The 13,303-nt window shown below is 42.1% G+C and overlaps 2 protein-coding genes and 1 pseudogene across 4 annotated transcripts in view; 1 reads left to right on the top strand and 2 right to left on the bottom strand.

Moving 5' to 3' along the window:
• LOC309853178 (UPF0547 protein C16orf87) overlaps positions 1 to 2,603 on the bottom strand; it is a 30,912-nt gene extending 28,309 nt beyond the window's left edge. Inside the window, exon 1 of one of the 2 annotated variants that reach the window (XM_082711026.1) lies at positions 2,153 to 2,603. In XM_082711026.1, coding sequence (XP_082567152.1) covers positions 2,153 to 2,218 — 66 coding nt within the window. In that variant the 5' untranslated portion in view covers positions 2,219 to 2,603. The remainder of the gene's footprint in view (positions 1 to 2,152) is intronic. The other variant, XM_082711025.1, reaches the window with a different exon arrangement.
• A 6,878-nt stretch (positions 2,604 to 9,481) lies between these two features.
• LOC309853175 (nucleoside diphosphate kinase A pseudogene) lies at positions 9,482 to 10,367 on the top strand (annotated as a pseudogene). The gene has a single exon. The product of its transcript is annotated as a nucleoside diphosphate kinase A pseudogene (transcript).
• Positions 10,023 to 13,303, bottom strand: part of LOC309853174 (histone-lysine N-methyltransferase SETMAR-like) — a 31,258-nt gene continuing 27,977 nt past the window's right edge. The window contains exons 3-4 of the mRNA XM_082711022.1: positions 10,969 to 11,323; positions 10,023 to 10,153 (exon numbers count right to left, since the gene is read on the bottom strand). Of these exons, the coding sequence (XP_082567148.1) occupies positions 10,995 to 11,323 (329 nt within the window). The 3' untranslated portion in view covers positions 10,023 to 10,153; positions 10,969 to 10,994. The remainder of the gene's footprint in view (positions 10,154 to 10,968; positions 11,324 to 13,303) is intronic.

The raw sequence follows: 13,303 nt of genomic DNA, 5'->3' as shown, positions 1-13,303 counted from the left end.
CCAGGACCCTGGGATCATGACCTGAGCTGAAGGCAGAGGCTTTAATCCACTGAGCTACCCAGGCGCCCCATCGCCAAAAGTTTTAATTAGCCCTTATATTCTCTTAAATATTTACAGTAAAGAACAAAACCAACATTCAAAATTATGTAGCAGCTTCCCCCCTTCCCAAAAAATTCATATGTTTAAGTCTTAACCCCCAATATCAAGGTATTTGGAGGTTAGATAATCAGATTTAAAGTCATGGTGGTGGGGCCCCTCGTGATGGGATTAGTGGCCTTATAAGAAGGGAACCAGAAAGCTCTCTCTTTGCCAGATCTTGGACTTCCAGCCTCCAGAACTGTGAGAAAATAAGTTGCTATTGTTTGAGCCACTTAACCTATGGTATTTTGTTATGGCAGCTGAGGGAAAGGGAGGATATATTATGTGCGTATAACAAAATTAATGTATGTTTATAAACAAACTGCTGATCACATTTTGTTGTACAATTACAGGGACTCCTAACAAGTTTATTGTCCTTTCCTTTTTCTTTAACCAGGATATTAAAAACAGGTTACTTTTTCCAAAAGATTAGTTTACGCCAAGTAAAACAAGGTCAAGGTTTGCAGTAACTTATGCCCTACAGACACTGGAATACATAAAGCATAACATGTCAACCTTATACTTCAGCACAGTTAATTGGAACAAATGGAAATGATTTAAATATTGATACAATGTCCTGCAAAGAGACTTAAATTAGGAAGTCCATTTTTCTTAGAATTTAACAAATTTAGTTTATGTGGTAAACTAAGTCAAATGGTAAGAATGGAAGTTTAACTCTACTTTGGAAAACATAACTAAATTGTTTTTTTACTGAATATTCAATAAACTCAGAACATCAATAAACTCTAATTCTCCTTGCACAATCTTCCTTCCTTGAATTTCTACCATGCCCATAAAAGATACTGAATAAAACATGTAACATTTTCGTTTACAAGATTTGATCAAGGTACAAGATTGCTCTTAAAGAATGTTCCGCCATCAGCATGCTATTTTTAAAAAAGTCTCCAGCCATTTCAAATTACTCCTGATTTAAAAAAAAAAAAAAAAAAAAAATTTAAGGGGGAGGAAAGAAGTATTCATTTGGAGAAAATTCTCTTAGTAGAAAAGAAAAAAATCACACCCAGAGCTGCATACTGGCATGAAATAAGGGCCTTCGGATGGTTTTAATTCGTAGTTTTAACTCAATAGGTTGTAAGGAACGTCCATTATTCCAGTAAAGAATGAGGCATGCATAAAACTAAGAAACTGTAAAATGAGATTTTTAAATTACAACTATGACACTATTAATTTTGTGTAGAAAGGAGTCATTTAAATTTCATGAAACTACATATAAATTTTTAAAAAGATCATGAAGCAGAAACGCCAAATTTTTAACAGCGGATACGGTGGCGGGTGCGGGAAGTGAAGAGAGCCCAGAAGGAAAGGGCTTCAATGGGGGCGTTATTCAATAATGTTCCACAAAAACAATGTAAAGATCCACGATTATTTCCATCAAAAATATAAGAAATATATTTAGGAGGGAAAACGTCCAAATTCACTTAAACTTCAAATCATTGATTGCGGCCCCTTTTGTCACATTTAAGCGTCCGCCCCGGTCGCGGTGGAACAGTTTTGGGGTTCACAGTATACATCTGATGGGAACAAAGCAACCCTGCGTGGCAGGAGGGGCGTTCGGAGCCTGGAGCCTGGACTCGGGAGTCGGGCACACCGGGCATTCTCGTCGCGGCAGAAGGGGACTGAAGGGGCCGTGCTCGTCCACTTAGGCCACTGTCCCCACACTCCCGCCGCTGTCACCCAGAGCCGGCCAGGCGACTCTGGGAGGCTCCGGAAGGGCGCCCGGTCCGCTCCCGACAAACCCACGCCTCCCTCCCGCGCCACGGGCTGCAGGACACACACAGTTGCCCGGCTAACGCCTCCAGATGGGGACCAGCCACTCAACCCCGGGAGTCCCCCTGGCATCCCCTCGGCTCAGCCCGGCCTCCCAGCATGGACACCGAGCCCACGGGCCAGACCACCCGGCGAGGCGGCCTCTCCACAGCCAACCGCCGCCGACAACGGCCGCCTGCCCGCGCTCCCGCCCCGCCGGCCCCCGGGTCCGGCCCCCGGCGCCCACCTGTTGGTCGCACTCGGGGCACGATTTGGTGGCCATCTTCACTTTCTTGGCTCTAGTTGCAGACATGCTCTTCTCCAGCGGCGGCGGCGGCGGCTGTGGCAGTGGCTGTGGCGGCGGCAGCTCCGGCTCCTCCGGCTCCTCCCCTCGTATCTCAGCAGCCCAGCCTCCACCCGCCCGGTCCCCGCGGGCCAGACCGAGGATTGAACGGGAGCGCGCGCGTGTGCGCGAGCCCGGGCGGAGCCTGAGAGCAGCGGAGGCGGGGCAAGGCGTCCGCCTGCCGCGGCCACGGGCCTGTCGCGCCTGCTCCGCGGGACCGCGAAGCGTGCTCCCACCGGCACCGCGAAGCGCGCTCCCACGGGCACCGCTCAGGTCCTCGAGAGCGTCCGGATTCTCACGAGAGACCTCCTGAACCGTCCGGCGGCTATAACTGTCCGGTTATGGCCACGCCTTCTCACGGCCCCGCGGACGGCGTGGGGGCGTGGTTAGGGCGGGACTCGGCCGTAACGGGCATCGGGTTTGACCAACGAATGCACAGGAGGGCGGGCCTGGTGCGGGGCACGCCCTCTCCCCGGGAGGAAGGAGAACGTGAGTGAAAGAGGTGGAAGGGAAAGTGCTTACACAGGTCCTGGCATTTAATACACTTCAATAAATGTTAGCAACTCTAATCGCTGAGGAATTGTAATAGACACCTGCTGAGTCTGCTATATACCAACCCCTAGACTCGACACTAAGACGTAAAATTCAACGTTAAGTCAAATATTTATTGAAGAAAGGTCAATACTGCCAGACAAATATAAATACTAGGAAATGCCCACCCTCAAAAAATATCCAGACTACTGTGGTACATGGCCTAACTAGAATACAGCAGAACTGGATTGTTGATGGGAGGAGTAAATCGGTTGACTATTTAGAGCTGTATATAAAAATTTACAATCCTCAGGATGCCTGGGTGGCTCAGTCGGTTAAGCAGCTGCCTTTAGCTCAGGTCATGATCCCAGGGTCCTGGCATCAAGCCCCACATCGGACTCCTTGCTGGGCGGGAACCTGCTTCTCCCTCACCCTCTCCCTCTGCTTGCTTGCCTGCCTGCCAATCCCCCTGCTTGTGCTCTCACTCACTTTCTCTCTCTCTCTCTCTGTGTGTCAAATAAATAAAATCTTAAGAAAAAAAAATTTACAATCCTCTTTGTCTTTGACCTAGCCTTATAATCTAGCAATTCCGCCCTTAAGAATCTGTGCAAAAGATATTTTCCACCTGTACTCAAATCCCATTTGTGCAAAGATAATGTGCTTTGTGGCACTGCTTGTCAGAGCAAAATGAGAAACACCCCAGATGTCCAACAACAAATTGCTTGAGCAAGTTAAGATATGCATACAACAGAATATTCCTGCAACTCTTTAAAGAATGAAATAGGTCTATGTGAACTGATACAGTGATCTCCAAAATACAGTTAATTGGAAAAACAAGGCATAGAACTCCCTTAAGATTGTGCGAAAATGTATTTATACTTGCATATGCATTAAGAAACTGGAGAAAAGGAACTGGGGGACAGGCGTAGGAGGGAGAATTATTTTTCATTCCATATCCTTTTGTTTTATTTTATTTTTCTACTAGGTAAACCTAGTATGGCCTTTTCCCCCATAAAGGGATAAGGATTTGAACACAACTACTGAGGTACTGAGGAAGCCAGCAGACCCACCGTTGAAGAAGGAGTTAGTTGTCCTAGAAAGCTTTGTAGAAAAGTTGTCACAAAAGCTGAATCCCCAAGGATGTCAACTGGTGTTCTTAATCAAAAGTGAAGCTGTACTGGGCAGATGGGACAGTAAGCAAAGGCAGAGAGGTCAGCAATTTGGTGTTGTGTAACACCAAAACCAGAGCAAAGAGTTAAGGCTGGGGAAGTGGGCCATATCTAGTTATGCAGGTTTTTGCTACCATGGGAAGAAGTTCAAGCCTCATCTTGAGGGCAATGGGGGAAGTTAGGGAGTAATAGGATTCGATTTGAATTTGAGAATGACGTCAAGTATCAGACCTGAGGAAAGAAAGGTCAGGGGCACCAGGATATCTCAATCAGTTAAGCGGCTGCTTTCAACTTGGGTCATGATCCCAGAATCCTGGGATGATGCCCCATATCCCACTCCCTAATCAGCAGGGAGTCTGCTTCTCCCTCTCCCTCTTTGCCCCTCCCCCATGCCGTGTGCGTGTGCGCACGCACACACACACACACACTCTCTCTCTCTCTCTCTCTCTCTCTCCTTCTCTCTCTCTCTCTCTCTCTCCTTCTCTCTCTCTCTCAAATAAATGAAATAAATATAATGAAATATATATATATAATGAAATCTTAAAGAAAAAGTAGGTAAAGGAGGAGAGGGGAGGGATTTAAAAAATGAATGAAGTCCATAGTATTAGAGCTAGAGGAGCCATTTTGCTGGGGAGGGAGTGATCAGAGATATTTCCAGCATGACTCTGAAGTTTCTACGGCAAAGGACTGGAGGAATAGAAGTAACAGTGGAAGATAGTGCTGCAGCTTTCCAAGAATGGTGTGGAGCATAAATCAGAAATCTAAGCCCTGCCATCCAGACCCTGAGGCGCTTTCTGAAAGTTTCATTTGAATTGGTCCGTTTTCTGGAAATTTCCTCAAAAGGCCACTTGGCTGGGGTAGGTGTTAAGGAAGAGGTCTTTTTTTTTTTTTTTTTTTTATTTGACAGACAGAGATGACAAGTAGGCAGAGAGGCAGGCAGAGAAAGAGGAGGAAGCAGGCTCCCCTCGGAGCAGAGAGCCTGATGTGGGGCTCGATCCCAGGACCCTGGGATCATGACCTGAGCCGAAGGCAGAGGCTTTAACCCACTGAGCCACCCAGTCACCCAAGGAAGAGGTCTTTAACTTTATGGGGTTTCTGAAATGGTTCATGTGCCAGAGACTGAGAGTTGGTTGATGTAAACTTCATCTAGGTCCCCCTTTCTCTCTAGCCACCTTCTAGCTAAGGCTAGAAGATCATGGCCATGATCATATATGTGGTGTTATCTCTGGCCTATTAGATATAAACCTGTCTGCTGAGTAGGATTTTTTAGAAAGGTTCTGAGTTCTTGATAAAAATGAACGGATTAATGTAAAAAAAAACTTTGTCTTTTGCCTTTTGCACTTTTTGTGCTTTGCCTTTCACACTTTTTCTTACTATCTGTGGAGTAATGAACATAAGACCCTAAAGGTACAGAAGCCATCTTATGACATGAGACAATGAGGTGTTGTGCTAGTTAGTTATCTACTGTTATGTAACAAATTACACCAAAACGTGGTGGCTTAAAACAGCAAACACTTATTATCCCACTTTCTGTGGGTCAGAAATCCAGGTGTGGTTCTGCAGTCTCACCTGAATGCTCAGCTAGGGGGGTCCACTTCTAAGCTTACTCTTTCGATTGTTGGCACGCCCCACTGTCCCTCATCACATCCACATAGTCTCTTCACAACATGGCAATTGTAAGTTGTCTCACAATATGACAATTTGGCTTTCCCTAGAAAAAAGAATGAGAAAGGGGCACCTGGGTGGCTCAGTGGGTTAAGCCTCTGCCTTCAGCTGAGGTCATGATCTCAGGGTCCTGGGATGGAGCCCCACATCCAGCTCTCTGCTCAGCAGGGAGCCTGCTTCCCCCTCTCTCTCTGCCTATTTCTCTGTCTACTTGTGAACTCTCGCTATCAAATAAATAAATAAAATCTCAAAAAAAAAAAAAAGAGAAAGAACGTGCATGAAAGAAGCCACATCCTTTTTATAACTTAATCTCAGAAGTGGCATCCCCTTACTTCTGCTATATTCCATTAGAAGCTAGAGGTACCTGGGTGGCTCAGACAGTTAAGTGCCCAACTTTTGATTTTGGCTTAGGTCTTTGATCCCCCCACCCCCCACGGGAGTCAGGCTCCCTGCTCTGCAGGAAGTCTGCTTGAGGATTTCCTTCCCTCTCTGCCTTGACACACCTCCTTGCATGCATACACTTGCATGCTCTCAAATAAATCTTGTTTTGTTTTTTTAAAAGATTTTATGTACTTATCTGACAGAAAGAGACGGAGAGATCACAAGTAGGCAGAAAGGGAGGGGGAAACAAGGTTCCCTGCTGAGCAGAGAACATGAAGCAGGGCTCAATCCCACGACCCCAAGATCATGACCTGAGCCAAAGGAAGAGGCTTAACCCAGTGAGCCACTCAGGTGCCCTCAAATAAATCTTAAAAAAAAAGAAAAAAAAAAAAAAAAAAGAAAAGCTAGTCACCCAGCCCACACTCAGAGGAGATTACACAAGGGCAAGAATACCAAGAGGCAAGGCTGTCTACCCCAGATGCCATGCATGGAACTATGATCAATCCACTAAGGATGAACAAAAAGCTAGGAAGTGGGGCGTCTGGGTGGCTCAGTAGGTTAAAGCCTCTGCCTTTGGCTCAGGTCATGATCCCAGGGTCCTGGGATCGAGTCCCGCATCGGGCTCTGTGCTCAACAGGGAGCCTGCTTCTGTCTCTCTCTCTCTCTCTCTCTCTCCCTGCCTCTCTGCCTACTTGTGATCTCTGTCAAATAAATAAATAAAATCTTAAAAAAAAAAAAAGCTAGGAAGTGCCTGGGTCCCTGACTGCATTGTTAAGTAACTACCCCAGTTATGGCCTGTCTCCCTAGATTCCTTATAATGTGAAAGAGGGAAAATAGTTCAAAATAAGACACAGCTCCACCCCCACCAGAAGAGAGAAGAAGAAGAACATCAAATGTTGGGGGGAAGAGGGTATAAAATGGTGTAATCTCTTTGGGAAAAGGTCTAGAAAACTAAATATACATATAGCCTATGACCTGGTATTGACAATCTTAGGTATTTATCCAAGAGAAATGAAAACAAATGTCCACAAAAAGACTTGTGCAAGAATATTCACAACAGCTTTATTTAAAATAAGCTCAAACTGTGAAAAAAATTCCACAAATGTTTCAAACAGGTAAATAGAAAAATTGTTATATTCATTTCATGGAATACTAGTCAACTTTTAAAAGGAATGAAATATTGGTACATACAACAAAATGGATTAATTTCAAAAACATGATGCTTAGTTAAAGAAGCCTTACACAAAAGAGCACATACTATACAATTCCATTTATGTGTACTTCTAGAACAGCCAAAACTATTTCATGGTAGAAAAAAATCAGAGCAGTGTTTGCCTTTAGGGATAAGAGTGGGGATAAAATGAAAAGGTATGAAAGAACGTTCTGGGCTGACAGTAATAGTCTATATCTTCATAGGGGTTTGTGTTACACAAATATTTGCATTTATCAAAACATACTAAACAGTACAATTAAGATTTGGACATTTTATCGAATTTAAATTTACAAGAACAAGAGCCTGAAGGCAATATTGGACTCTAGGTAATGACAGGTATGCTGAAGTATTTAGGGTGAAATGTGCTAATGTCTACTACTTTACATTACAATTCATATTTTAAAAAGGATAGTTACATGAGTAGATAAGTGATAAAGCAGAGTAAAATGTCAAATGGTACAATCTAGGTGATTGGCATACAGGTGTTTACTGTAAAATTTGGGTATTTTGTATGTCTGAAAATTTTTGTAAGTTACAGTAAACAAAATCTACTTAAATGCCACTGCTCGTTAGGTTTTCAATGATCTGCTATCAACATATTCCTTACTTAAACTGATACCAAAACAAGGGTTTTCTACAAAGTGGATGAGACTGGCCCTAACACTTATTCATTCATTTAACAAACATTTATTAGGTACTTACCATGTGCTGGACATTGTGCTCTTGATAGGGGTATGACCTTGTGAGCAAAAAAGTCCCCACTATTGTGAATTTTATAATCTAGCACAGAAGATGACAAACACATACTATCACACAAATAAACATATAACTACTGTGATTATAGTTATGAAGGAACCATCCTGGAGTCCTAAGGCCATGACAAGGGGACCTGACCTACAGTATGGTGGGGTAATCAGGTAAGACGTCCTGGAGGAAATGTGTGTGACAGGCAGTTAATGACATGAAGACCAGTAAGCAGCATGAACAAATTAACTGAGGTCAAAGGAAGTGAAAGGAGGCTACTGCGGCAAAAGCACCAACAGAAAGAGGAAGACAGAGTCCAACTCACTGACAGGTCCTAGAAGAGTCCACTTTCCACTGGGCTTTGGACGCTATCTCTGTGCCCAAGATCTTTCATGCATACCATTAAAGTGGCTATAGGTGCTCTAGTCTCACTTAAGCAATTAGATCAAGGCAGGAAGTTCTTTAATAACAGCTATTATGTATATAATAAACCAAAATTCAAAATAACTTTTTTGTTTTGTTTTTAAGTAAACTCTACCCCAGTATGGGGCTCTAACTCATTACAATAAGATCAAGAGTTGCATGCTTTACTGACTGAGCCAGCCAGATTCCCCTGAAAGCCACTACTTACTCCTTTTTTGGTTGATGTTAATTTATTTATTTGACAGACAGAGATCACAAGTAGGCAGAGAGGCAGAAGGGCAGAGAGAGAGGGAAGCAGGCTCCCCGCGGAGCAGAGAGCCTGACTTGGGGCTCCATCCCAGGACCCTAGGATCATGACCTGCCAAAAACAGAGCTTAACTCACTGAGCCACCCAGGTGCCCTGCCACTTCTTACTCCTTTTGCAATCAGGACCCAAGCTACCTCAGGGACATGGTGGGAAGATAAGATATAGCAACCTCCACCTCCACTCCTTTCTTTCGACACTCAACCAAGGAGCTTTTGAAAGCTTTGTTTTTGGAGCACTAAGAAGGTATTTACTATCTCACATAACTAAAATACACTAATAGTAGTTCAGGTACAACTCAATCCGTGTGTTTGCTCACAATGAACAAGAATTCATTTCTGCCTCTCAAGTCTATACCCCTTTTTGGAGGAAGTAAGGATAATTGATAGGATAATTCAACATCCTATAGCTAACTGCTCCTTTCCCTCTCTCATCACATTTCACTGGTTCTTCTTGGAAGAAACCACTCATTTGGAGTGAACAGGGATATCTGCTTTTTTTTTTTTAAGATTTTATTTATTTATTTGACAGAGATCACAAGTAGGGAGAGAGGCAGGCAGAGAGAGAGAGAGGAGGAAGATATATATATATCTTCCGAAAGCCTGAGAGCTTTTGCTTATTCCCCTAAAACCCTCTTTACCCAGATTTTTGCATGGCTGAGTCCTAAGCATCTTTCACACACACATACACTCTGGGTTGTTCCACATTCCTCCAATGAAGAAGCTCAAAACTCAGGGGCAGCCTGTAGTTTTCCAGTATATTAGGTATCTTGCAGTCTTCATGTTCTGCCAGGGTCTGGGAAGGTATTAAGTTGAGCCATATGAAACTGCCTTAATATAAAAATGAAAATGTTGCATTTTTCAGAAAAAGAAAAGTTTTATTCAACCAAAATACACACTATTAGCATTAACTGCTTTCCCCCAATGATAAATTTCTCCAAATATATTTAAAACTCAGCATTGTTGAGAAGGAGTTGCCGCCGGAGCTGCTGGAGGGGACCATGGCCAACTGTGAACGCACCTTCATTGCCATCAGGCCTGATGGGGTCCAGCGCAGCCTCGTGGGAGAAATCATCAAGCATTTGGAGCAAAAGGGATTCCGCCTCGTTGCTATGAAATTAATTCAGGCTTCTGAAGACCTTCTCTTTTTTTTTTTTCTGACGACCTTCTCAAGAAGCACTACATTGACCTAAAGGACCGTCCCTTCTTTACCGGCTTGGTCAAGTACATGCAGTCAGGGCCCGTGGTTGCCATGGTCTGGGAGGGCCTGAATGTGGTGAAGACAGGCCGAGTGATGCTTGGGGAGACCAACCCTGCAGACTCCAAGCCTGGGACCAGCCGTGGGGACTTCTGCATCCAAGTTGGCAGGAACATTATCCACGGCAGCGACTCCGTGGAGAGTGCAGAAAAGGAGATTGGCTTGTGGTTCCAGCCTGAAGAGCTGGTGGATTACAAGAGCTGTGCTCAGAGCTGGATCTACGAGTGACCGGAGAGCAGACCTCCATTTGTTCATTCCATTCCATTCCCTCTCCCTCCCCTGAGCAGGGGGCCAGGCTCTAACAAATTCACTTAATTTTGAGACCTTCCTTCTAACCTGGAGGGCATCTCCTGGAGCCGGGTGTGCTCACTGTACAGTATTATGTGCTGCTGTCAAAATATTTCATCCCCCCCCAAAAAAAAATTCAGCATTGTTAAAATTTTTTTTAAAGATTTTTTTTTTTTAAAGATTTTATTTATTTATTTGACAGAGAGAAATCACAAGCAGACTGAGAGGCAGGCAGAGAGAGGGAAGCAGGCCCCCTGCTGAGCAGAGAGCCCGATGCGGGACTTGATCCCAGGACCCTGAGATCATGACCTGAGCCGAAGGCAGCGGCTTAATCCACTGAGCCACCCAGGCGCCCCAGCATTGTTAAAATTTATTCAAATCCTTCCATTACTGTTCTCTATTAGAGAGTGCTCTGTTTCTTAGAGTTTAAAATGATGACAAATGATACATAATTTCAACTTCTTTACAATAAGATGCTACTGTTAGGTTTTGCCTGAGTTAAAAGTAATGGAATACTCTCTTTGCAGACCACCATACAGTTACCAGAACCTTCTTTTTGGTTGCAATGATGGTTTTAACACACTTGGTAACTTCTCCAACATCCAACCATCATCCAGACCACTTTCATTTTTTGTCAAAGTTTATGATATTCTCTAAAATAGGCCTCTGCTCTTTCAAATCTTAAGGTATGAGCACATCTCTAATCATCTCAGTTTGTGATCCTCCATCAGCTGGTGTTACCTACCCATTTGTCCAACTTTTTCACCTTTCCTATTGCAGCCAGGTGTCGAGAAATTGTTTAGCAGAAACTCCTAAGTCTGCTGCGAGGCCTCGAATTGCTGTTTTGGGGTTAGCTTCCACCATGGCTCTCAATTGATCTTCATTTAAAACAGATCTGGGTCTCCCTCGAGGCTCATTTTTCAGACTCAGATCCCCAGAACGAAATTTTTCGAACCACCACCGGATAGTCCTTTCACTAACAGAGCCTTTTCCAAAGACAGAATTGATGTTTCTACTTGCTGTGGCTGCACTGTGTCCTAGTTTAAATTCATATAAAAATAGTATTCGCAAATCTTTCAAAGATATGGTACTGTTCACTTCTGTGGAGGAAATAAATAATAAAAATTCAGCCATCAAAGAAAACTGAAGACCATAATATCATTATGAATACTAAACAATACAACTGAAAATAAACCTGACATCAACTTTATCAATCACGGTCAAGTTTCAACTAGTTAAATATCAGCAATTTCATCTGAAGGATACATGTTTTCATCACTGTGTTCTGCTGCCATAAGTTTATATCAGGCAGATGACTTTACAGTAGGAATACAATTTCCAGTGATTTTATAACATCACCATAAAAGAAATAAATATGAGTTTATTTATTGAACTAAAATATGAGTTCTGCTTTTAAATCTAGGAACTTAGGTCTGTCACACAATTTTTTCAGTACTATCAAATTAAGATCTCAGATCAATTTAATGCTTGGAAAAAATTTCTCCCATAATGGATTGATAAATACCTGCTTCTGATGTTTTCCAATAAAAGTATTCATAGGTTTTCCTTTCCCCCATTTCACATGATCTGAATGACTGCTACTTCACAAGTTCTTTACATTTTCTAAATCCTTATTTACTATGGAATTTTTCTTCTTTTGCCTAGTTCACTTTTTTGGGCTTCATAGTTAATTTTGGTGGAAATGAATGAAAATAATATTTCAGGTATATGAAAGAACTGTTTTCCATTTTCTCCTGGCATTCAAGTATTCTAATGGCCCTAGGGTCCACTGCCCATTGGACTTTTTAAAAACTATAACCATAACATACATGTGCCCTAAACCTACCAAAGGTTAAAAAGGAGAGGGAGAGAGTTAAGAGGGATTAATTCAGCAAAATTCCAATCTGGACAATGTTTGGGAGAAATCTTGGGGTAGGAAGAGGAAGTTTTTCTTTTCAGCAGCTTTAATTTTAACCCCTTTTAAGTATATATTACTCCAATAGTAACTTTTCTGCCTTTTTCCTCCCCTATGCTTCCAAGACAATAAAGTGGAAAAGAATTCTATTTCTTTCTACCATCACTTGAGTTCTAAACTGTTTGAAATAAGTTGATAATCTTCTTTACAAACGCAGAAAAAAAAATTCTGACCTCAACCATAATATATTGTTACAAATATAAATATATAAATATAAATAAATATATATATATATATATTACAATTATAATATAAATATTAGGAAGGTGAGCACCTTTATTTTAGCCCCTAAGTCACTGAAAGCAATTACCCTATTATTCATAAACGGAACAGGAATAGGGAGAGAGGTTTCCCATCATATACTACTATATTAGTAGGTTTAATTAATGCAAGAAGCCACCTCTTCCACTTCTAACACAGTACTTGAGATATAACCAAAAAACAAAACTTGTTTTAATACAGAGCTAAATCCAAAAGCAAAAGAGAATTTTCCAAGTGCAAAAAAGTAGGAAACACTAAAAAAAAAACCCACAGTGGTGAAGGGGCACGTTAACAGAATTCATATCTCAGAACTACATACAAATAATGGAACAATCTGAAACAGAGACATTTTAAGAAAAAAGTATGACATTTTAAAGCATGCCTTTAATGTTCAAAGAGAAAACAAAGAAATAGGTTTCACTAAGCAAGAACAGGCCATTGTAAAAGAAAAAAACTCCCACATTATATTTAGTTGTCACATTTCCTTAGTTTCCTCCAATCTCTGACAATGCCTTGGTATTCCCTAATTTTCATGACCTTGACTCTTGAAGAGTACTGATTGCTTTACCTTGTCAAATACATTTCATTTTGGTTTGGCTAATGTTTTCTAATGACTGGACTAAGGTTATACATTTTTGGCAAAAATACAAAGAAATAATGCATCCTTTATCATGGGTTTCAAGATGTGAATATGTTTTGTTATTGTGATGTTCACCTTGATCACGGACTAAGATAAATTTTGGCAGGCTTCATCCCATTAAAATTACTATCTTTGTCTTTGTGATTAATGAAGATCTTGGAGAACATACTTTGAATCTATACTTTTCCTCAAATTTTCACTCAC

This window comes from Mustela nivalis (genome assembly GCF_964662115.1).
Source record: "Mustela nivalis genome assembly, chromosome: 18".
NCBI lineage: Eukaryota > Metazoa > Chordata > Mammalia > Carnivora > Mustelidae > Mustela > Mustela nivalis.
This window is presented reverse-complemented; position numbering and strand designations above follow the sequence as displayed.